The sequence below is a fragment of the Vombatus ursinus genome, unplaced genomic scaffold (assembly GCF_900497805.2).
Source record: "Vombatus ursinus unplaced genomic scaffold, bare-nosed wombat genome assembly UNPS02014799.1, whole genome shotgun sequence".
NCBI lineage: Eukaryota > Metazoa > Chordata > Mammalia > Diprotodontia > Vombatidae > Vombatus > Vombatus ursinus.
This window is the reverse complement of record NW_020954577.1, coordinates 22,476,468-22,503,060: the sequence shown is the minus strand read 5'-3', so window position 1 is coordinate 22,503,060 and position 26,593 is coordinate 22,476,468. Positions and strand designations below refer to the sequence as shown.

Sequence of the window (26,593 nt, the reverse complement as noted above, 5' to 3'; positions counted from 1 at the left end):
ATGAAACAACCTACAGAGAAGTTAATTTTAATTTTTAAAGTTTTTTTGAGAAGTTAATTTTTAAAAACTCTAAACATTTTTTTCTTTGTTCAAAAGCAGTGTGTTGGAAAAATAATTAGGGCAGCTAGGTGGCACAGTGGATAGAGTACTGGCCCTGGATTCAGGAGGACCTGAGTTCAAATCCAACCTCAGACACATAACACTTACTAGCTGTGTGATCCTGGGCAAGTCACTTAACCCCCTTGCCTAGCCAAAAAAAAAAATTAAAAATATCACATTTTCTATTATTAATAACAATTTAAAAATGGATGCTTATATAGTACTTATGATTTGTAACACATTTTTTTAAAAAAAAACAAACATGATCTCATTGGATCTTGACAATCACACTGCAAAATAGGTCTTCTTAAACCCATTTTACCAATGAAGAAACTAAGTTCAGAAAGGACAAGTAGCTTGACCAGGATCACACAGCTAGTAAGCATTGGAGGCAGAATTGAAACCTAGGTCTTCCTAATTTCCAGGTCAGTCCTCTCAGTATGTTTTTTAGTAGGGGATGTCTATAGTCTGGAGGGTGGGAATGAACACTGTATTCAAATATTTACAGATTTTCATATGGAAGAAGATTTACTCTGCTTGGCCCCACAGGGTAGACCTTGGACCAAAGAGTACAAGTTAGAGGGAGGAAGGTCTGGCCTCTATTTAAAGAATAACTTTGACCTGGTCAGGGCTTTCCTTCTACGGTATCCCCGATAAATGGTCATCTAGCTTCTCCTTGAAGACTTCAAGGCATATGGAACTTGTTACCTTTTCAAGGCAATCTTTTCTACTTTCGGATAACTATAATTATTAGGAAATTTCCCCTTATAGCTAAAATCTATCTCTTTGCAATTTCTACACGTCACTCCCAGCTGCCCGTTAGGGCTAAGCAAAACAAGTCGAATCTGTCTTTCGTACGGAGGTTTAAGTTGTAATAGTAGCTTAAGTTTTTTTTTTTTAAAGGAACATCACCTTCAGACTGCCTGTAGAATGTAGAATCACTGCCACTAATGCTTCCTTCGTTCTCCAGGCTTGGCTCCAAAAAACTTCCTTCTACAACAAAAAGAGAAAGAAAGAGGGGCTCAACAAACATCATTATCATAGATCATCACCAAAATGGATCTTAAACTTTTTGCAGTGGTGGAACCCTTCATTAATCAATTCATTAATCAACCAATCCATTCATTCATTTATTTATCTTTTGCATTTTCATCTAGCTATCCATCTCTTTCTATTATAGATGCCTTTTTCTACTCATTTACCAATATACCATTACAATTCCTAATATGAAAACCTTCATTATACCAAAGAAAGATAATTAAGGAAAACCAATGAAACCATTATATCTGACAGTATATGGAACATTCCATTCTTGTATTCCTCACCTCCCCTCCCCCACCATCTTTACCAAGAGGAAGGAAATCTATTTCATCATCTCTATAGGACTACTACTTCTACTACTGATTCATATTTAAATAGCACTTTAAAGTTTGCAGAGCATTTTTTTAACATAAATAATCTTATTTGATCCTCTCAATAACCCTGTGAACTAGATGCTATTATTTTCCCTATTTTACAAATGAATAAATTGAGGATGAGAGAGATTGCCCACAGTAACACTGCAAGTTTCTTTGGCAGGATTTGAGCCCAGGTGTTTCGGAACTCTATCTACTATATCATGCTTTTTCTCAAGATGCTTCATTAAAATTAATGTGCTTTTGTATTGTTTTCATTTAGATTATCATATTTACTGTCTGAATTTTCCTCCTATGTCTTCACTGCAATAAATATAGATATGCCCATGCCTCTCTCAATCAGTAATATTTATTATTTCTTACAGTATCATAGTCTTCCATCATATTCATACATAACAATTTGTTTAGCTATTTCACAATCAATAAACAAATTTTAAAATTTAAATGAAACAGCTTTGATAAATGTCTTTTATCATACAAATGCCATTTTGTTTCTAATTATTGCTACCACAAAAATTATGATGAATAATTTTGTATATGAAGGAACTTCTCTCTTTTCCTTCCATGGGAGATATGTGAGATCACCGTGAGATCACTGAATCAAAGGGTATGAAGAGTTTAGTGACTTCTCACATAATTACAAATTTTAGTTCATGAAGTCTGGACCAATGGACAACTCCATCAGCAGTGTAACAATGTATCTGTCTTCCCACAAGCACTGTAACACTATTTCCTGAAGGCAGGGAAGATTTTTCATTTTGCCATTGTATTCCCAGCACTTAGAATTGTGCCTTACACATATTAGTTACTTGAATCTTTCCAGGGCTGGGTTAGAATTTGATGGCTATGAGGCAAAACTTCAGAGGAATTATTTGAATTTATCTTATTATTAGTGATTTAATGCTTACTAATTAGTGGTTATTAATACTTTGCATTTCCTTTTCTGAAAATGGGTTCATATAGTTTGATCACATTGAGATATGGTGTTCATAGTTGTATATTGGTAATACTAACCTTATGTCTTGATATCAGACACTTATCAGAGCTATTTCATGCAAATTTTTAAGCCATATGACAAGCTTATTTTCTAATTCCAGATACAATGATTTTGTTTAACAGCTTTAAAATTTTATGTAGAGACATTGCCAATTTTATCTTTTATAATCACTTTTCTCTTCCATATAATAATTAACTTGCTAAGCATGAAACTAAAGGGTGGTTTATTTCCTTTACTTCTGAAGCTGTTGTTCAGTTGTGTCTGACTCTTTGTGACTCCATTTGGAGTTTTGTTGGCAAAGATACTGGAGTGATTTGCCATTTCCTTCTCCAGCTTATTTTACAGATGAGGAACAGAGGCAAACAGGGTGAAGTGACTTGCCCAGGGTCACATAGCCAGTAAGTATCTGAGGCCAGATTGGAATTCATGAAGATGAGTCTTCCTGCATCCAGGCCCAGCACTCTACCCACTGTTCCATCTAGCTGCCCTACACTTCTAAAGATGGGACTTCCTACAATTAGGTCACCTCTCCTTTTGGAGGTTATTGGTATATAGTGTGTAAAATTTTAGTTTTAAGTAACATTATTTGCAATAGGGAAATACTATAATATTTTCCAATAAATATGAGGGGTAGAACAAGAGGATACTTCTCTTCCTCACTATTCTTTGTCATAGTTCTAGAGAAATTAAAGATACAAACACCAGGAAAGAAGAGACAAAATTATCTCTATTTATAAATGATGTGATGATGTACTTAGAAAACCCTAGTGAATCAGTGAAAAGTGGGTAAGACATTAGTCTAAACCTATTTTCAAATAGTTTTGTTGCTTATCATTTTATAAAATAGTTTGAGATTTGATAATGCTGGGCGTCCTTCATTCTTTTTTCATTTCACGATTTTTATTAGGGTAGTAGATTTTTTTGTTTCTCCAAATGAATTTTGTTAAGTTTTCATTCTATTTTTTAAAAAAATTCTCCATATGATTGGCATAGCATGAAATATATATGTTAACTTATTGTCATAATTTTTTTTACTATTCTGATGTAGTCCTATTATAATTGATGAATGTCTTCAATTTGTCTTCTTTTATTTCTACAAAAAGAAATTTGTATTCATATTAATATGTTTTATGTGCCTTGGTATGTTAACAAATATATTTTAAGCATTTTGTAGCTATTTGAATGGAATATCTTTTTCTATTTTTCTCTTGGTTTGGTTCATGTTATATATGGATGCTAGTTTTTTATATAAAGCTTTTAAAAACTGAATCTTACTCAATCTATTAATCATCTTTATGAACTTTCCCCTTATTCCCTAGGATCTTCTAAGTACATCATCATATCATCTATAAGTAGGGATAATTTTGTCTTTTCTTTTCTGGTGTTTGTATTTTTAATTTCTCTAGAGCTAAGACAAATAATAGTGAGGAAAAGAGGTATCCTTGCTCTATATCTATATTTATTGGGAAAATTTATGATGTTCCTTTATTGAAAATAAAGTTAGCTCCTCCCTAGTGGCAGTTGACAGCACAGTGGACAGAGCAGTGGAGCTGGTATCAAGACCTGAATTTAAATCCAGCTTCACATACTTACTACATCTGTGACCATAGGCAAGTCTCTTAATTTGCCTTAATTTCCTCAACTGGAAAATGGGATAATAATAGGATATACTTTGCAAGGTTGTTGTGAGGTGTCTCTGTCTCTGTATCTCTATCTCTCTCAGCATACAAGAATTTCTGCATCCAAGGTCAGTTCTCTATTCCCTATGTTAAGCTGCTCTTCAGCACTCAGTCACTACTTAGTCTATCTTTATCTTTTGCTTATATTCCTTGCAAATATATGTATTTATGTATGTATATAAATAGAAACCAAGAGCTCATACTTCATACATACATGTATTATATATAGTATATGCTTATATATCTATATATAAAATCCAAGAGCTAGTGTTTTTCAATAAACACTGCATATAGTTATACTTTTGGACCATGTTAAAGAAGGGCACTTCTGTGGCTATAGTTTTTAGTGTTTTTAGAAAAAAAATGAGTGTTACATATTGTTGAATTATTTTTCTTTTCCTGTTGATTCAATCATAAGGTTTCAGTTTTTAAATGACCAGTTATGCAAATTGTTTTCCTAATACAGATCATCCTTACAGTCCTGGAATATATACAACTTGGTCATACAGAGTGATTTTTAAAAATATATTTCTGTAGTTTCTTTGCTAACATTTTATTGAAAAATTTTCACCATTATTTGTTTGTGAAAGGTGCCTGTAAATTCTCTTCCTCTGCTTTATCCTTTCCTCATCTGGTATCAGGGTCATATTTGCTTCTTAAAAAGAATGTATAGAATGTATTTTTCTCAAAATTTCAAAATAATTTCTGTAGCATAGATATTAATTACTCTTTAATTTGAAGATACTCACAAATTCATGTGGGCCAGGGTTATCATCCTGTCCCTGCCCTTCATAATGATTTTATCACTTGTTCTGATTCTATTCATGAGATTGAGTTTTTAAAGATAACTGTTTTCCTGTTTTAGTACTTTATAAAGAGTCAGCTATTTGGTGCAGTGAGTAGATCGTTGTATTTGGCATCAGGATGACTTGAGTTTGAATCTTTCCTCAGACACTAGCTATCTGACTAGCTAAGTGACAAATCACTTAACCTCTTTCAGCCTCAGTTTCCTTATCTGTTAAATGAGAATGATAATAGTAGCACCTACTTCACAGGTCTATTATGAGGATATAGTGAGATAACAACATACAGTGCTTTTCAAATCTTAAAGTAAGACATAAATGCTAGCAATGATTATTTTCTTTACATTTCTATATTCATCAATTTCCTTTAAATTTTCAGTTATGTTAAAGTGAATTATTTCTGATAATTCTTTTTATTTGCTCACTGTTGTGAATTTACCTTGAACATTTTTATTCTTATAATTCAATTTTATCTCTCTCATTAATCCATTTAATATTTTAAGTTTTTTAGTTTAAAGAAAACTAGTTATATTTATAATTTTTATAGTTCTTAATTTGATCAATTTCTCCTGTAACTTTTATAATGTGTCCTTTTGTATTTGATTTGGACTTGTCTGTTTCCTAGTTTTTAAAATTGTGTGCTCACTTTGTATTTTGTAAATATTTATTTCCAGAGATTTAATTTGTCCTTTGAGGATTGTTTTAGCTTGCATCTCCAAAATGTTGACATGTTGTCTTATTATTTTCACTCTTTAACACATTTACTGCTTTCTATGATTTGCTCTCTCGCCCACTCATTATTCAGGATGTCATTCCTTCTGTACCTTGTAAACTTGAAGAACTGCCTAGAGCACTGAGAGGATAAATGACTAACACTTATCACACCGCTACGTGTTTGAGGTGGAACTTGAACTCAGGTCTTCCTGACTCTAAGGCCAGTCTTTTATCCATTAGACCATGATGCCTCTCATGTGTTACTTACTCTCCATTTATGTCTTTATCTTTTGTTTATGTTCCCTGTATTAATTGCTATTTTTCTGTTGTGTTTTGATCTTTAAAGGAAAGTTGTGATTATTATTTCTACCTTTTTGCATTTTTAATCTGTTCTTTGTGTTCTGGCATAAGTAATTTATTCAGTTCTTCCTCTTGTAAGAAGTATTGTTGTGCTATGCCCAAAGGGCTATAAAACTGTGCATACCCTTTGATCCAGTAATACCACTACTAGGTCTGTATTCCAAAGAGATTAAAAAAAGGGAAAAGGACCTGCATTTACAAAAATATTTATAGCAGCTCTTTTTGTGGTGGCAAAGAATTGGAAATCATGGAGATGCCCATCAATTGGGGAATGGCTGAACAAGTTGTGATACATGAATATAATGGAATATTATTGTGCTATAAGAAATGATGAGTAGGTGGGTTTCAGAAAAACCTGAAAAGACTTACATGAACTGATGCTGAGTGAAGTGAGCAGAACAAGGAGAACATTGTACACAGTAACAGCAACATTGGGTGATGATCTACTGTGATAGACTTAGCTCTTCTCAGCAATACAATGATCCAAGACAATTCCAAAAGACTCATGATGGAAAATGCTATCCACATCCAGAGAAAGAACTATGGAGTCTGAATGCAATCAAGGAATATTATTTTCACTTTTTTTGTTTTCCTTTTCTTGTGGTTTTTCCCTTTTGTTCCGATTCTTCTTTCATAACATGACTAATGTGGAAATAGATTTAATATGATTGTATACATATACATATATATATATATGTAAAACCTATATCAGATTGCTTGTTATCTTGGGGAGGGGGAGGGGAGGGAGGGAGAAAAAATTTGGAATCAAAATCTTACAGAAATGAATGTTGAAAACTACCTTTACATGTAATTAGAAAAAATAAAACACTATTAAGTACCAAAAAAAACCACTTAAAAAGTGTTGTTATGTCATCCTTCTTCTCATTACTTTACTCTCATGAAATTCTGAAATCTAATCTTCCATTCATATGCTTTACATTTATATGTTCATTCTTTATTCTTTCTCTGTCCTTCACATAAGGTAATTTTGAGATTATAAATATTTTTCAACATATCTAGCTATTTCAATTATTAGCTCAAATAACAGCTCTCATCCAATCTTCTCTCTCTGCCTTCCCACTTTCCTTTTTTCCCCACCCAGAAATATTATATCATGAAGGAGGTGGTATGATTTATAGAAATTACTCTATTCCTTTATATTCACCTACGTACTCCATCGCATCCTGGATCCTGGATACTTCTCAGGGAGGAGATAGCACACTCCCTCTCCATGCATAGGATGTGATCCTGGGAAATGTGATCCTTAGGCAGTGAAGGCAATGTCCAGATGTGCTCATAGCCTCACAAAGCCCATCATGAGTCTCTATTGTAATCTTCACCTTTCTGGCAACACACTTCAATATCCTATGAACAATTCCCCTTCTGGGATAGCTCATGGGTCCTGCTCCTCTCCCTTGGCTCCCTGTCCCACTCCATCTCTTCTCCCAACTGTTCTTTCCCTACTTTCTCACAGTTGCTAAAGCAGGGTAAGAGACTAAAGAAACCACTTTCTACCCTCTTTTGAAACCCATGCTAAATACAAGTGTATCTCTAGCTCTTGCCTCTCCTCTTCTGACCTGAGTAACTTTCCTTCACATCATCTTTCCCCAGCCTAAAAGATCTTATCATTGGAGTGTGGATTGTAATCCACAGAACATTATTTAAATTCTTCCTATTCCTCTGATCTTGATGCTGTTGAAACCCACAGATCATTAGTTCCTTAGATCCTTTGCTCATAGATATTCTTTCTTTATATTCTTTTAATAATTATAAGTTAGAAAAAAATTCTACTATATTCTTATCCAGCAATAGAACCACAAGAGCACTGATTTCATTGTGGAACATTTTCTTATTCACGATGCATACTTTTATTGTATTTCTCTTGTGTGAAGTGTCTGCACATCATTATTCTAATCACCTCAGGGTTTCTTTTCTAGAAATCACTCCCTTTTGTTGAAAGTCTATCTTTTAAAATTAATAACTAGATGCATTTTTTAGGATATATTATTTTGGGGGTGCAATATTCTCCCTGATTTTTTAATATCACAATTCTTTTTTTCTTTAATTTCTTATAGACAAAAACTATTGGTAGGCTATTCAGATTGATTTCCTTTCATAGCTAAAGGCCTCTCTTAAATGTTTGTAATAATTATGGTTTGACACAGAAATTCTGAAGCAAAAAGAATATATATATATATATATACACATACACATACATATACATATGTATATATCTTGGTACTTTAAACTTGGGTTTTCTCTTTTTTTCATGATCCATGTATTTTATCTGTCTGTACTTTACCCTCAGTTTCTAACACTCCTGAAGAATCTATTTTTTTCTTTATTTTCTTTATTAATTGCTTAATATTAATTCATTGTGTTGAAATCTTTTCTAGATTATTTGCTGATTTTTTTTATTTTCTCTTTGTTAGTTCACTATTGATTTTTCTGCTTTAGGGCTAGATTTATACTTCATCTCTCTCTTGTCTTAATTTCCTTCTGTTTCTCTCTTGTTCTAGGTAACATTATTTTGCTTGGATTTCTGCTTAGTAGAAACTCTACAAGTAGACTGATGCATATGGTTCTATCACCTATTTTTCTTGGTGATCCTTTTTTTTCCCTTTTCCCTCTAGACAGTTTTATACTGCTGAGTTTTCCTCCCAACTCCAGGGGACATTTTATCCATCCTGAGTCTAGGTGGGTTTAATCTATTCTCCTTGTTCAAGGGTGATAGTGGAGGTCAGCTGGAGACATTGCCAAAAAGGGACAGAATGGAGTCTACCACATGCCTACAACTTGACATATGGGTCTGTCAAAGACAGTTGTCTTTGGTACCAGGATAGGCTGGTATCATAAGGTATAGCAAGTCTTTCATGTAAATCTCTGCTGTTATTTTAGGCTTTACCTTGTGTGGAGGTAGGTTTGGTTCCCTTTTTGTCATGTGATTTTAATTAATTTGATCAATTCATTTCTTATTGTTTTGAAGTGTGTGAGGATGGAAACTTTGCTGAGAATCAACCACTCAATTTGTTGCCTAACCAGAATTCTGTCCCCTTTGCTTTAAAGACAACCCTGTGTTGTAGGAAAAAATCTTTTAAGGTGATTAAAGCTTTTTTTTTTACACTAATTGTACCAAATAACATACAGTTAATTAAAAACTGTTGTATCTTCAAATTTCTATTCTGCATTAAACAGCATTATAGAAAAAACTTAAGTAATTAGAAGGTTGTAATTATATAATAAGTGAGATGGGAAGGGGCTGTGTTGGAGATAACAGTTCATTTGCAAAATGCTTCACAATACTTTTCATTTTTCTTTCAACAACAAAGAAGGATTTTGAGGGGATTGTGTCAAATAATTATATTTTCACTTTGAAGCTTTGAGAGCCTTTAAATGAGTTATATTTTGTTGGTAAATGCCTCTCTAGTTTAGGAACTCTTTTTAAAATCTGGAAACAACATTGTGTATCAGCATCATTGAAAGTCAACCCAAACCGGAGGTGGCTATTACTGGGTTTGCATTTCTTCTGTAATCAGGATTTGGTTCATAAACTAGGTGCCCGGATGCTTGTTTTATCATTCAGAGTCTTAGTTTAATAATAACGCTTTTGTCTTCTTATTTCTTCAGACATTCTGATATTACCCAAATACCCTTCACAGGCATTAGTATAAAAATATAGTAAAATTAAAACATCTATGATTGTAAATTAGTGGTGATTATTTTTCAGACCTTCTATTGATATACACCAACAATGAAGTGCTTGTGTGCCCCCTGTAAGGGGGCATAATCACTGATTGGGTCTAAGCTCAGCATGATACAGTGAGAAGAGTACTGGATCTCTGGGATGAGATGACCTGGGTTAAAATCTCATTTCTGACACTACCTATGTAACCTTGGGTAAATTGCCTAATCTCTCTGGACCTCAGTTTTCTCATCTGTATAGTGTGAGCATTATAACAAGCACCAGAAGTTTTCTGGAGTTCCTTCAAGTTCTATGATCCAAGACCAATAAGAAGCCAGCTTTCCAGTAATGTTATCAACTCAGATCAGTTTCCTTGAACTTGTTTGAATCCCTACAAGCACACTGTATACAATTGACGCAAGAGAACAAGGCAGAGGGGATTACTTTGGGTGTTTATCTTCCCTTACAAGTTTTCTGGATAATTTCATAGAGCCAAAGAATTCTCTGGAACACAATTTGAGAAACACCATCCTCTATACAATCATCAGTAGTTACCACCCATCAAGCCAGCCATGCTAATTGATTTTTGAAAAGCACTGTGTGCCACTGTGATGTGACTGGATTTGGCTCTTTAGATTTGCAATGGCTTCTTCCACATTGGTCAATGCCATGCCACCCCCAGATCTTTCTCCTGTTCTTCACACTGCCAGACTAAGAAAGCCTGAACATTCCATATGCAGCATCAAGAGTTTCTCCTCACCACCTAACACATTGAGCCTAGAAGCTCTAAGGGAAAAGATAGAAACAGAGGAGAAAGGTGAATCATAGTGAATTTGATTTCCTTCTGAGGAAGAAAATAATTTTAGGCATTGATTTAGGGAAGCCATTTAATTACCATTGGGTCTGTATAGGTTAGGTGGCGCAGTGGATAGAGCACTAGACCTGGAGTCAGAAGACTTGCATCCAATCTGGCCTCAGACACTTACTAGCTGTGTGACCCTAGGCAAGCCGCTTCACCCTGTTTGCCTCAGTTTCCTCATATGTAAAATGAGCTGGAGAAGGAAATGGCAAACCACTCCAGTATCTGCCAAGAAAACCCCAAATGGGTTCGCCAAGAATTGGACATGACTCAAATGACTAAACAACAACCCCTGACTGAACAGGACATGCAAACAAGATTTTATTTTAATGGTTGGTTTTAATACAAAGGAGAGATAGATAGCAGATGTGTCTGAACCAGATTTTCCTTAAACTATTCTTTGGTTTTAATTTGGGAGCTTTCCTCAATAACATTACTAATACCTTTGGACCTCAGGATAATCTGGAAAGCCCCTTCAAGCTCTAAGTCCGAAGGGTCTATGGTCCTATTTTCTTCTTAGCTCTGGTTCTTAAGGAGCATTTCAGGAAAATTAGTAAAGTAGAAAGTCTTAATGGCTTAAGGTTTATTCACTTGCTCTAAGACTTTTGGGACACTTTCTATTAACACAAAGAAGCAGAATTTGAAAGGGCCAAGAAGTTGAACATTTGTCCTGAATGAGACTGGATTTTGCCAAATTGAAATCAGGTGACAGGACTTAAACATATCTTAATATGCTCTCTGCCTCTCTTCCCTATTTCCTTCTGGGTTTTTTTTTTTTGGCTTTTTGGTGAGGTAATCGGTGTTAAGTGACTTGCCTAGGGTTACACAGCTAGTAATTGTCAAGTATCTGAGGTCAAATTTGAACTCAGGTCCTCCTGACTCCAAAGCTGGAGCTCTATCCACTACACAACCTAGCTGCCCCTTTCCCTCTGAGTTTTGATGGAATACAAACTTCTTGATGACAGGGAATGCCTTCGTTTTGTCTTTGTAGCCTCTGCCCTGTCACAGTGAGAGAGAGGGAAAGAACGATGAGAGAAGAACGGGAGGGAGCCAGAGGGAGAGGCACAGCGAGAAGGAGAGGGAGAGGGAGAAGAAGGATGGAGCAGGGAAATAAATGGGGTGATAAGACACAGGTACAAATATATACACAGAATACAAAGCAGAGTAGGAAAGAGCATGATGTACACAGTGGAATGAGATAGAGGAGAAATATAAAGTGATGAGATTAATTGTATGCAGCTTGTAGAACTGGGAACATTACCTAATAGTTCCATTTATAATTAGACAATGCCTAAGTTACAGATACCATGGTTATCCTCATAGGAATAGAAATAGAGTTTGGTTTCAAAGGGGATGGCAATGCCTAGAGGCAGCGATGTGGATAGAAAGCAGGCCTCTGAGTCAGGTACAAGTCACAGCGGATTTGACCAGGGCAAAATCCTATCACATCTCAGTTCCCAGGGCAACTTGCTAAGTCTCTAAGTCGAAGGGCAGAAGCTAATTTGCATTTGGTGGAGACAGTTTGCTCTCTGGGACCTCCCTATTCTAATGAAATCACAGCTCTGATCTCCTTCTCAAAAATGCTTAAGAAAAAGAGGCAGGCTGGCTTAGTGGAAAGGACCTTGGATTGGGAGTCTGAGGGCATGAACACTGGTGATTTTTGGACCGGACATTTAGTGACTCTGGACATTGAGGTAAATAAAACAAAGGCTTTGGACGAGCTAACCAAGAAAGTTCCTTCTAGCTCGAAGTCCTCAGTGCCTAGGATCCTATTCTCTTCTTACCTTCTGTTTTTAAGGAACATTTCAGGAAAATCAGTAAGGAAGAAGATAAAAAAGCAGGGGCTCTTTTCTCTCTTGGCTACAAGATTCCCATGTGGCTTGTGAGCCTATATTTGTGACACCCGGTCTGCAAGTCCACATGAGTTAAAAAGTTCCTTCCTATTCCTCCCTTGCCTAAATGGGTATCTTATTTTTAGATGAGACAGAACTGAAGAGAGTGTTGAAAACCCCAACAATGTGAGATGATGACAGTAAAAAGGCTGAAAATGAGATGGGTGATATTTCTTCTTCAGCATCATTTGCTAATCAAAACTATTCCCCTGTGCCAGGAGAGTGGTGAAGACAGCATGGCTTTGGACTGAACCAACATTCTTTGTGTTCATTATCCTCTTCTCATTGCTCTGACATGTTTTCCCTTAGTTTTCATAACCTAGGTGAAAGAAGGGATAGAGTGCTGGATCTGGAGTCAAGATAGGCCCGAGTTCAAATCCAGGCAAGTCCCTTAACTGCTCCTGGCCTCTGTTTCCTCATTTGCAAAATGGGGATAATAATCCAAACATCCCTAAGGGTTTTTGCAAGGATCAAATTAGAAAATGCATATAAAACATCTTGCAAGTCTTAAAGCACTATATAAATATTATGTCAGGGAGGGGCACAGTGGATAGAGAGCTGGGCCTGGAAACAGGACAATTCAACTTCCTGAGTTCAAATCTGGCCTCAGACACTTACTAGCTGGGTGATCCTGGGTAAATCACTTCACCCTGTTTGCTTCAGTTTCCTCATCTGTAAAATGAGCTGGAGGAAGAAATGGCAAACCACTTTTGTATCTTTGCCAAGGAAACCCCAAATGGGGTCACGAAGAGTCGTTTATCACTGAAACGACTGAACAATTATTAGACTGAAGCAAACACTTTCTAACTCCAATTAACTTGTTTGTCAGAATTACATAAATACTACACAGCAAAATTCTCCCTTAAAACCTAATTGTTGGAAACCGATAAGTGTTCTCTCCATCTAGACCAAATCTGGATCCATTCGTATTCCATGGGCGAGGCTTATCCCCCTAACCAGGAAAGTGAGCAATCAATTAAAAACTCTTTTTAAGCATCTACAATGTGCCAGTGATTGTGTTAGGCCCTGGGGGTGCAAAGATAAAAAAGGAACAATTCCTGTCCTTGAGGTGCTTACTGCATTCTATTGCAGGGGATGACATGTGCATTTATAAGTACATACAAAACTGTGTAAAATAAACAGGAGGCCATTTTGCAGGGGGAGCCAATAGCAGGTGGGGAGATCAGACAAGTCCTCATAGAAAGTGATGCTTAAGTTGACCTCGGGCTAATTAATAATGTTCTATAGGGATCTGGAATTAAAATGGAATCTATCCTGCCCACAACGTGCAGGAAGAAATAAACCCACACCTGAATTTAGAAGAGAACAATTATTGAGGTGTGTTTGTTCTCATGGCAAGAATACAAAAATTAATTTTATCAACTAGCAAAAATTTATTAGTTGATATGGTTAATCTAAAAATATGAAGTACCTTCTTCATGGTAATACCCAAGGAATATTTGTTGATTGGATGGGGTTCATAAGAGATTCTTAATACTTAATACTATAGTCCTTTGAATTAATGAGTTGGGTTAACTGTTTAGAAAAGACAAGATCAAACAGACATTAAATGATGGGATCATTGACTTACAGCTGGAAAGAATGTTTAAGGCCATCTAGTCTAACTCTTTCATTTTTCAGATAAAGAAACTAAAGTTCAGTGAGGCTAAGAGATTCGCCTAATGTTAAATAAATGGAAAGTGGGAGAGATGGGATTTGAATCCAAAATGTTAGAGTAAGTGCACTCTTCCCTGTTTATCTGTATCTAAGCATAATAGGTGAGTGAATCTAGGAGAGTCTGAATAGGCTTGTAGGCTAGAAGTAAAAGGTCTTTCAAGTTCAATTCTAACCCAAAACGATTTTATCATAGGAGATTGAGTTTTGACCCTTTGTTCAATTGGTTTCTTTCTTTACCCATAAAATTTGCAGGTTTAACATATGATGTAACAGCCTAACTAGCTAATGTAGTTTTAGGCTACATTCATCAAGGCACAATATTAAGAATTAGGTCGGTGATGGTCCAGTGTCGTAAATCTTAAAATACTATATAAATGCTACCTGCTCTACTCTGGTGACATATGGAATATTATGTCTAGTCCAGGGTGCCATGTTTTAGGAAAGGCATGTACAAAATAAACTATATGCAGAAAGGGGCGACTAGAGGACTAGAGATAATGCTATATGAACATCAGTTGACAAAACATGATATTTAGACTAGGAAAGAGAAGATTTAGAATGTGGTGGTGATCTTGGTGGTGGTACTGGTGATGTGCATGTGAGTGACGGGAGAAATGATAGTTGTCTTCAATATTTGAAAGGCTTTTTGGGTGGAAGAAAATTAGATTTATTCAAGACCAAAGAGGTCTTAGAGAAGTAGATTTTGGATTAAAGGAAAAACTTCCTAACAATGAGAGTTGTCCAGAAGCATTGGGAGATAGTCACTTTCTCATCACTGGAGGCCTTTGAACGGTTGCTATACAAGCATCCATTGGTGACATCATAGAAGGGATTTTTTGGCTCAGGTTCAGTTTGAACTAGATGGCATCTGAAGTCCCTTCTAACCCTAAGACCCTGTAATTCTAAAATTTAATGATATCTCAAAGGCAATACTATGAAAACTCAACTTATAACCAGATTGAGGACTCTTGTTTACTGCCCTTGCCTCTCCCTGATTCTGCATTTTTAACCTTGTAGTCAAGCAGTGATGTCTAAATGTATTTCCACTGCTCCCATACAACTGACTTCTACCTAACCCATCCCCAGGCCCACATCACTTATACCTTAAACTCATTCACACTGATGTCATTTGCCCTTCATCAGACTATTAACAGTCCCTGGAGCAGGGCCCAATACCTATTATGTCGAAGCAAGCTCCACTCTCCAGTCTGTGCTTTTTGTACAAGTTCTTCAGGACCTTGGCACTGCCAAAACGTTTGAAGCGACTTTTCACATTATTGTAGTACCATTCTAGGGACTGCGTCCTTAGGAGTCTAAAGAAAACAGAGAAGAAAACAAGACTTAAAAATAAATGGCTGTCATTCAATAATAGAGCAACTCTCTTGTATTTAAGTGATGTAATTCCTGGAGTTTGTAACTGACAAAGACATATCATGGGAGAATAGAAAGCACTGTATGTGGGACTTGGAAGACTTGGGTTTGAGCCCTTCTTTTAACTCAAATCCAACTCATGGGCAAGTTAAGACATCATGCTCAAGATGTCATCAGTCCTCCTCGAGAACAAAGGATGAAAAACCACCACCATTTATCTGGTAATTAAGGTCTTTGGTCTCACTTTCCTCACCTGTACAATGAGGATGCACTGCCTACCACCATCCACCATAATCCATCTGTTTTAGTAAGCATTTACTAACTACCTATACTGTGTAAAGTGTTAGGGATACAAAGACTAAAATTAAATTAAATTAAATTAAATTAATTTAAAATAAAATAAAATTTAAATTTAAATTAAATTTAAATTTTAGTCTGCCCTCAAAGAGTTTACACTTTATATTGTAAAGAGATAATTTAACTCAGGTACCATGTACAAGGCATTGTGCTAAGCATGGAGAGGTCTCTGCTCTCAAAAAGTTTACGACCTAATGAGAGGACTGGGCATATGCTGAATATCAAGTAGAGAGGCAGAATGTCCAAAGGGCAAAGGAGAAATCCAAGTACCAGGGGAAATCTGAAGAGAGAAAAATCATCTCTGGCTGCAAGGATTGAGATGTCTTTAGGGAGGAGGAGACCATGAAATGATTTCTTGAAGAGAGAGATTTTACTTGTTGTAGACAAGAATCAAAGCCCATTCTAAGAATTTAGATCATCCCCATGCTAGATAAGGACAGGAAGAGGCAAGGTAATAACAGACAGTGTTGAGTAGTTCAGTTTTAACTGAAACCTAGGATAATATGAAGGGAAATAATGAGGCTAGGGAAGCAGATTGAAGTTAGATTGTGTAAGGCCTTGAATGTCAGAATAACTACTTTACATTTTATTCTATATATAATGGGAAACCACTGTAGGTTTTGGAGCAGAGTAATGTTGTGATCTTAGCTATGCATTAGCAAAATTAAAATGCTTTTAAGCTCTATATTACTATGCAAGTTCAGGTGATTATTAGGACGAGTCTCATAAGAACAATGATTTTGAGAGCTTAAATCTACTTTTAGATACTGGCACATTGAACTTGCCCCAGAGAAGGCAAGATTCTCTATGCTCATGTTCAACTTGCTGCACTATGGAAGAATCAAACTTTGTACTGATTGAACCAGTTAAAACTTTAAACCAAAAATACCAAATTCCCCTTCTGGACATCAAGGAAAGGTGTGTTTTCAAACCCCCATCACAGTAAACCACAAAAGGGCAAAAAAACCAAATCAAAACACCAAAGCATAGTACTTGTGAGACCTTCTATAAATCATGTCCTATTTTTGGTCCCTAGACATCTACAAATTCAATGCAGAGAGGAAGTTGAAAGCTGCAAAGTCCAGTGGCTAATAATACAAGCAGGGGATATGATTCCACTGTTGGCTTGCCAGATTTGAATTTGGGTCCTCTGAGTCCAAATTCAGTGTTCTTTCCATTGTACAATGGGGTGGAATAGTATCAAACCCCAAGCAAACTGGACCAGATTGGGCAGCCCTAACACAGGCCTAAACCAAGTCTTCTGAATATCTACAGGAAGGATGTATAGCTTAGGGCTCAGGCAGCACAGTTGTTCAAGATCCCTCAAGTGATAGCAAAAGTTTATGGGTTCATTCAGGGACCTCGGAGGACAGCTATTCCAACCCTCTTCTTTGACATTTGAGAAGACAAACGCTGATGAGTTAGGTTAAGTAACTTGCGCCAACATCAGCTGCTGTCTAATTGCCATCAAGTGAGCAGGTAAGCCAGCCTACCTGAAGTAACAGGGAATCTGGAGAGACACAAGAGGTGGCACGTGCCAGCCATGTCAAACCACCGTGACCTTGACCACCATCTTCCCTCAGTGCCAAGTGGAGATAGCCCAAGACACTGAACCCCAGATCTCCAGGAATAGCAGCATCCCCTAGATTACCAGTCAGCTTCTAGCCTGGTCCCCACAGCCATTGACTAGGGAAGCAACCCTTGTGGAAATCTGGCCAGGTGCCTGCTGGTGTTGCAGCCCTCACCTCTTCAGTAGTCACAGCTACTAAAGACCCAGAAAAGCAAATTCTTACCACCAAAGACCTTGGCACTATTAAGTGGCTGAATACCAAAAACAATTAGAATTTTATCAGTGGAATGACATTTCGAAAAATGCATTGCCATCTGCTTTCCTGTTGCACCCTAAGGACCGTGGGACCTTTCCATCTGGCTTACAGCTAAATCCTCTTATATTTCTTGTCTCCCCATATTAAAAAGTAAAGTTCTTGAAAGCAGGGACTGCCTTACTTTTCTATTTTTATCTCTATTACTTAGCACAGTGCTTGGAACATAGTAAGGGCTTAATATATATATTTTTTCATTCACTCATTCATTCGTTCAAATTCATATAGGTAATGAGCATCAGAGACAAGCTTAGAACTCAAAACTTCTGACTTCAGACCCAGTGTTCTTTCTTTTACTATATCGTGTATTCCTATTCTAGTTGATATAACTGGTATGCTCTGGCAGACTGGATTTCCCTTTTATAGATTATTTCAGTTGACACTTAGTCAGTCAGTCAACAAGCAATTATTCTGCATGTACTATGTACCAGGCACTGTACCAAGTTCAAGTTCTAAAGATACAAAAAAAGGCAAAAACAGTCCCTGCCCTAAAAGAGGTTACATTCTAATGGGAGTAGGTACCATATAAATAACTAGGTACCTATAAGATACAGTACCTGAGGGAATCAGGAACTGTCTCTTTGTCATTTTACTGAATAATCTCCAATTAGGAAGATGGAAGGATCCAAGGCATCCCACCCTGTAGGATATGTGGTTGGTGGGTCCCTATGGCATATTTCGTGGGCTAGCCAGCTGCCCCAAAGGGCAGGTTTTCCTAGGTGCTGGGTGGATCCAGATGGCTCCTTCAGCACACATCTTTGCTACTAATCACTCAGAATTCTGTTGGGCTTACTCTAAAACACCAATTTTAGAATAAACACATGAAATAAAGCAGAAACGTCGAATGAAAGCAGTGATATGATGAGCCCTTCTAAAGACTTCCAGGTGCTCTCTTCCTATTAGCTCTTAGTCAAAGCACAATCTCCAGCTTTCCTCGAACACCCTGTTTGACAAGAGCCAAAGCCTCTCAGGATACAACTGTATGAAGCTGACAGCCATCCCCAAAAGGATTGTAGTCTAGCCTAACCGCGGCCAAGCAACTCACTAAACATTTCTGACAAGCTCTAAGCTTGCATGTGAAGAGTATTAGGAGCTTGCCACTCAAATACCACTGTACTTGAAATAGACATTTTCTATTAAAATCAGTGAATGAATGCCCTGTCCTATGACGTACTTAAAGCCTGTATTTGAACAAACTAGCAATATTTAGAAATGATCCTAGAACCCTACTTGCTCATAAATCAGAATTTGGAGGGGATCCTTTATTGAATCTCATCTTGACTTAGGTCTCCCCCTCCCTTTACAACTCTTGCTCTCAGTGTAGCAGTAAGATCAATATCACCATGGCTTCTGAGAGGGTCATGTCAACTGGCTGCTCTGTGGACCATTCCTTGTGACTCCAGACCAAACTCCCTTCCTTGGCCACAACTCCACTAAATGCATTGTCTCCCCAGTATGATGCAAGTTTTTTTTTTTTATATTTGCAACTCTAATCTTTATCAGAATGACTAGAATATAAATGCTTTTAAAGTTAATTAATTAATTCATCTTTCATTCATTCATTCATTGATTGAGGGCATTTAGGCTACTGAAATATTAAAAGACTTTGATATAATGTAGGATCAGCTGTGGGGCTGCTGGGTGGTGCCATAGTGTATCAGGCCTGGAGTCAGGAAGACTCATCTTCCTGAGTTCAAATCTGGCATCAGATACTTACTAGCTGTGTGACCTTGGGCAAGTTACTTAACCATGTTTGCCTCACTTTCCTCATCTGTAAAAATGAGTTGGAGAAGGAAATAGCAAAACCACTCTAGTAACTTTCCTAAGAAAATTCCAAATGGGGGTCATGAAGTGTTGGACACCGCTGAACAATAAAAGGTCCAATTGTAAAGAATCTCAGGTCATGGACACTGAAAACAGCAGTTATAACAAGGCTATGATTAATAGGATTTAGAATTAGAAGAGAATTTAGGAATAATCTAACTCAATCTGCTCATTTTATGAATAAAGAAACAGAAGTCCAGAAGGGGTAAGTGATTTTCCTAAATCACAGTTATTCAGGAGTAGGATAGAGATTTGAATCCAGGACTTCTGTCTCTAAATCCAGTACTCTTTCTACCATACTATACAGTTTCTATCTCTTTTTTTAAAAATTTTTAGGCAATTGGGGTTAAGTGACTTGTCCAGGGTCACACAGCTAGTAAGTGTCAAGTGTTTGGTTTGAGACTGGATTTGAACTTAGGTCTTCATCACTTTAGGGTCAGTGCTCTATCCACAGTGCCACCTAGCTGCCTTTGCTTGTCTCTTACTAGCCCTGTGTGTGTGTAATGCCAGAATGTAAACTAGAGGGGCACTTTATCAACTCTTTCAGAAAATAGATCCCCTGCCCATTTTAATCTACCCATCAAATTGTCATAGCCTCCACACCTCTCACTAGCTTACTCAGTCAGATACCTTAACTCATTTACCAAAATTCACAGACATAGATTGTCCAATCAGCATATATTTATTATTTGTTATATGCCTTGAACTTTATTCCATAGGGACTACAAAAGACAGATACCATCCTTGCCTTCTTAGAGCCTACTGGGGACATAAGATTTCTCTTTTCAATTAGCTTAGGAATTCCTTTAGAGCTAATAATAATAACACGAGTAAATTGCTTTAAGGTTTGCGAAGCACTTTATATCCATCTTCTCACCGATCTTTACAACAATCCTGTCGCCATTGTAGAGATGAGAAAACTGAGGCTAAGAGACATTAAATGGCTTGGCCAGTAAGCATCAAACTCATGATTCATATTTAGGCCTTCCTTCCTGACTCCAAGTCTACCACTCGATACTACACCAATTAGCCTACTCATAGGATACAGTCTATCTTTTATAATTTGAATCCAACCCTGCCTTACCACTAGTATCTAGTATAGGGTCTGCTCAGTAAGTTAGTCTATAAATATTTATTAAGTATTTATTATGGGCCAAGCACTGTGCTAAGTGCTACTCATCCAATACTTGCTAAATATTTGATTTTGTTTGTGCATTTCCACCATGATTAAATACAAGAACAATGGTGTCAATAACAATTCGTATGGCCCTAACCCTAATCTTAATTTATTTTGGTGTCTTCTGAAATCTGTTGGACTTTTGCAGCCTTTTGTGGGGACTATGAAGGAAAATAAACTAATGTCCTAGGCTAGGTGGGGCTTGGCTAATTGAATAAATAAGTCCACCCCGAAAGGACATTGATCTCTTTGGGATGTGTCAAGGAGATGTCTCTCTGTAGCTCATCACAGTTATAGGATCACATGGAATTTGATGGGAAAGATGAGAAAATGTGAGATGTAAATACATACACACATTTTTGGGAAAAGATGATTCGCTGAAATAGCTCCTGAATTATTAAATGAAATCCTATAAAATGCGTCTCCCCAAGAATGGTAGGGACTCAATCAGAATGGAAGAGGGTGGAGGTGAAGAAAAGCACGTGAGCCCATCATCCCTAGGGAATCACTTCCCATTTTGCAGCTGCCTGGCCAATTTTGTCAGTTTCAGGAACAGAGGGGATTGTGATTAGCATTTTATTTGGAAGTCTCTGGGGTTGGAAACCAAGCAGAGACTTCAGGCTGCTCAGGGTTTTTCTCTGATGCCAAATCCTAATAATCCTAAAATGAGACTCCTCTTCCTACTGCATTCACGGAATGATGACAATGAATTTTCCAATGTCTCCCCCCCCCCAGTTGCTAATGCTCAGATAAGTCACAATGACTCTGCTGATTTCCTGCTGCACAGAAAGCATTTGGGAAAAAGTAACTATTCTATAGACATTGAATAAAAGAGACTACTCAAAAAGAAAAAGCATATTTTTTGGTGCATTTCATAATCTTTTCATATTGGTCTCTCTTTCAAACAGAACCTTGTCTAAGAGAATATCTTGCACCTCAGATAATAAAATAGTAGCTCCCCTCCCCCCAGTGAAATGACAGTAACTCCCAAATGCTTTTTATCGAAGTAATGCATCTTATCAGTTACGAAGAATGTGGTAAAGGCTCTGGAAAGAAGGAAGTCTATACCTATCAGACCCTATATGTTATGGAAGGTAGTTTTGCATTCAGTGCTATTCTGATACCTCAGCCTTGTGCAAAGGCTTTGCGTTCTTCATATTTGTCACAATTCTATAGTACTATACATAATATTCCATGACATTTATATGGGAAGGAGAGGAGAGGAGAGGAGAGGGAGGAAAGGGGAGAGAGAGACAGAGAGACAGACAGTTGATTTCCAATCAATCAATCAATTAATAAATAGCTACTATGTACCAGGCATTGCATACAAATGAGAAGAGGAAACAATCTCTACTCTCAAGGAACTAACATTCTACAGGACTCAACAGTACTGATGTACATTTAGGGGATGTCTGTTCAGGGAGGACTAGCCCCTCTGGGATGAGGGCTGCTCATCTACCTTCGGTGTCTCTTTGGCACTCAACTTTCACGTATCACTCCAAGAAGTTATAGCATGCACAGTGGCCACACCCTGGTAAACCATCTCAGCAGATGGGCTTAGCCAGGTAGAGGGTAACTGATGGGCCACGAACCCATCAGTGAATTGGGGAGATGTCTACCCCAAGCATGTGAAGACTCCCTCTAGCAGAATGGGTAGATGAGAACAATTTGTTCCAATGGCCATAAAGGCAGCTGAAGCAGATGCTGTGGTGCACCTAGAGCTCTGTCAGACATCAAAGGTCATCCATTGCATTCCAGGCCATTGCCAGTCATCTTGACTTTTGTCCTGCCACTGGGACTTTGATGACTCTGGAAGAGAGAATGGCGCTGACAATTCTGTGCAACTCTGCCTCACTTAAATCCAGTTCATGCATGAGTCAAAGCATCACCCTCATGATATCACTGGTCCTCTTCAGAAACGAAGGACAAACAAAAACAACAACAACATTTATACGGAATAAACATAAAGAGAATAAATACAACTGAATATAAGGCAGTTAGCTTCAAGGCAGTTAAGGAAGAATAGCAAGAATTGGAGCAGGCACTCAGGAGAGGCGGGCACTCAGGAGAGGCTTCACGGAGATGAGGGTGCTTGTGCTGCACCTTGAAAGAGAGACTCTTGGCCACATGACCTCTTGTTAAAATGCCATAATTCATTTAGCTGTTCCCTAATATTTGAAGCTATCAGTAGTTTATCAATTGTTGGCCATTACCAAGAATGCCAGCTATCAATATTTTTGTACCACTCAGCTCTCTTTTCTTTTTGCAGATTGATTTCTTCCACTCCCCACCATGGTAAGAAGGAGTTTATGATATGTCCTGGTATTATGTAATATGAAAAACTGGCATAAAATGTTGCCAGGTACCCTGAGGAGGGAGGAGACAAATCACAAAAAGTCGTTTCCCCCCAATCTCCCTTTCCTTTCCCTTCTCTTACAGTGGATTGAGCAAATAAATGCAACAATTCAACATTCATTAAGTGCCTACTGTGTGCAAGTCACTGGGCATACAAAGGCAAAATTCACTGAGACCCGCACCCCCTCCCCCCCAAGGAAGCTTACATTCTGCTAGAGTAGCACCAAATATCACAGCACTGGCTAAAGCAGTCTTCAGATATACTTGGAGATGTATTCATTAATTAGAGTCAGCTTTTTTTTTTTTTTTAGGACATTGGCTCCTGAAAATATTTGTAACCGAAACATAGAAAAAACCATTTACATTAGGAAGAACAGCTTTTTTGGAGTTCAGACCCTTTCTAAGAAGATCCTTTTATTTAAGCATATGTTGTTTTCTCCATCAATAGGATTGTAAATTAATTGAGTACAACTCTCTGAAAAAAGAGGAAGCTACAAAAGATAAAGAACTATTTAGTGTAAGAGAAATCTACCTTGGAGAAGGGTGGCCTTAATGTGCTCATTTGGTTGGAGTAATTCTAGATCTCTCAACCTTCACAAAGGGAAATAAATAAAACAAAAGGTAATTAAGATTGAGTTACACCACTTCTTTACCCATCTGGGACACTGGCTGCCCTAGGAATGCCAGGGGTGAGGGATGAATCTCAATTCTCTTTACATGTTTTATTAAATTTCCTTCAAAAATCTATTTTTTTAACCTTAATTTAAGTTAATGGTTTGTTTTTCTAATGTATGAACTATTTGGGATTGGATACACATTCATATTAGTAGTAGAAAGCAGTAAATAGCGTAGGTAGGAAAGGAAGGTCACATGGATTGTTCACTAATCACCTTAAAACAGCAGATTATTGTGCACAATGGTTGGGAATGGTATGTTCTGGATAGTTGTGAGAAAAAAAAACTTATTAATAAGACCATTGGTGAGATATTTGTTTTTGAAGACTTTTTATTTTTGGTTTTTGATTCGATCTATGATTTCTTCAATATAGAAGGCTCCTAATGAGGAGCTTTCTCTACCAAGGGACATAGATATCTGCTCTGCAATTTACAGTCTGGGTCACTAAGTAATTTGACCAGGATCACATAGCCAGGATGTGTCAAAGGCAGGATCTGAACACAGATCTGACTCTAGTGCCAGCTCTCCAGCCACTACACCATCTGGCTTCCATTTGAAGATTTCAAATACAATAATCAAACTATACAGAGCATCTCCTCTTGGATTTTAGTGGATTTGTGATCTTACTCTGATGGCTTTATAAACTACATTCCATCCAGGCCTACTATAGGAATCAAGAAAATTTGTGTTTAAATTGGGCTTCAGACACTTATTAGCTGGGTAACCCTACATTCCATCCAGGCCTACTATAGGAATCAAGAAAATTTGTGTTTAAATTGGGCCTCAGACACTTATTAGCTGGGCAAATACTATATGCCTCAATCAGTCAATCAATAAACATTTATTAAGCACCTATTACATGCCAGGCACTGCTCTAAGAACTCTTCTGTTAAATGATGATAATAATAGCATGTACCTCCAGAGTTGTTGTTAGGATCAAATGAGATAATATTTGCAACGCACTATGTAAATGTTATCATCATCATCATCATCTCTACAATGATGAAGTTAAAATGTTAAAATCAGTATTTTTTTTCTGGACCTGTGATTTTCCTTGGTACATGGAGCTCCTTAATGACGAAACTCTCTTTACTAGTGCAGATTAGCATGCTCTCTTCAACCTATTGTTTTAGAGAATTGCCAGGGGTTTTGGGAGGTGGGGTGGGGAACACTGAAAGGTTAAACGATATGTCTAGGGTCATTCAAATTCTGTCTGAGGAAGGATTTGAACACAAGTCATCTGGACTGGGAGGCCAGCTCTCTATCTTTTCCATGATACTGCCTTAGTAATAACTATGATAAAACTTCATGTTGTAATAGCTATCTTTCTTCTGATGAGCTCAAACAGTTGCATTATTTTATTTAAAGCACATTTAAAAAATATGGATACTCCCCACTTTAACAAAGATTTCAACCCTTTTAATGTTGTAAAGTAGGGAGTCTTCATGAGTTTCTGGGGTAAAAAAAAGAAAAGAAAAAGAATTCATCATTTGGTGGCCAGCCTTCCATCAATGAATTTCTCTGCATTTAGTTAGGCAGGCTCTCTGATGGCATCTACACAGCTACATCCATTGTGGGACCCACTCCTGAAGCTTTTCCAATATGGTAGCACCTGACCTAGGTTAGACTCCACTGGTATAGCCTTTGAAAAACAAGTTCACCTCCACACCCCAAGTAGTCATGAGCAAAGGGCTTTAGCAGAGGATTAAAATAATATTCTGAATATTAATAACTTCAAGGTGCTAATTATGCATGCCCTTTTAAAAAACTGTTTTTCTTCTATTGCAATAAATTAATTTGTAAATGCAATATATTCCTATGAGAACACAACTGAAATAATTCAATTTAATATAATTCAATTTGAGAACAGCAATGAAATTCCTTGAACAATAGCACTTATGAATATCAGAATAATTTTCATTCAGTTAGACTGGAATTTGTTGAAAAAAGAAGAATAAAAAAGCAGGAACCACCCAAAATAGGGAAATGCCCAAACATGAGCAGATTAAATGTGGAAAAGTGATAGATAGAATGAGTCTCTCATTTGATTGCCACTGGCCTGCTTATAATGTGGCTTCCGCCTATAATTCTAGGCTTATTACATATGTAACAAAGTTGTCTCCCACAGGCAAAATGGGGGTATCGTTTTGTGGCTTGGAGGGAAACAGGGTAAACTCATCTAGTTTCTTCTTCCTGCATCCCTGTCTAAAGAAGACTTTAATTTCTGCCAGGAAGGGAGGTAGGAGATTGGGGCCAGAAGCTTTGGCCAGTCTCCTCTCCTCAAAGAGAAGGGGCGTTGGAATAGAACGATAATCTACCTGCTTCCTTAAATACTGGTAGTCTAGGGGATTAGTTTTCAGGTTCAAGCTAAACTTCTGATCAGTGTTTATTAGTGGGGGAAGGAGGACCCTAAACTCTATATCCAAAGCTTGACTTTCTTCCCACCAAATACCACGTCCACAATGAATACAAATAGCAATTAGGAAAGAAACTAATTTATCCAAGTTGATACTAAGACAGAAATCAGAGAAAGTATACATAGGATAATATATTTCAGACAATACAGAGTGAAGGAACTCTCCCTTTGGGATTGATGATGTAACTCAGCTGAACCAAGAAAGAGAGAGTCCCAGATCTCACTCAAAGGGAAATTTCTCCAAAATTTCTAGTGTAATAAGCTGGGAAGAGGGACATGATGGAGGGTGCCAGCTCCATTCATGTGGCTTCTTCCCAAGGTCTTATTCTCCCTTCAGCTCCCTGAAGCAGGGTTGGCA

At 37.3% G+C, this 26,593-nt stretch overlaps 1 protein-coding gene across 3 annotated transcripts in view; it reads right to left on the bottom strand.

Annotated features, from left to right (window-relative positions):
• Nucleotides 1–26,593, bottom strand: part of MYRIP (myosin VIIA and Rab interacting protein) — a 421,897-nt gene that overhangs the window by 73,119 nt on the left and 322,185 nt on the right. For all 3 annotated transcript variants that reach the window (XM_027872431.1, XM_027872432.1, XM_027872433.1), the window contains 2 exons: nt 15,354–15,490; nt 1,012–1,092 (listed from right to left, as the gene is read on the bottom strand). In XM_027872431.1, the coding sequence (XP_027728232.1) occupies nt 1,012–1,092; nt 15,354–15,490 (218 nt within the window). The remainder of the gene's footprint in view (nt 1–1,011; nt 1,093–15,353; nt 15,491–26,593) is intronic.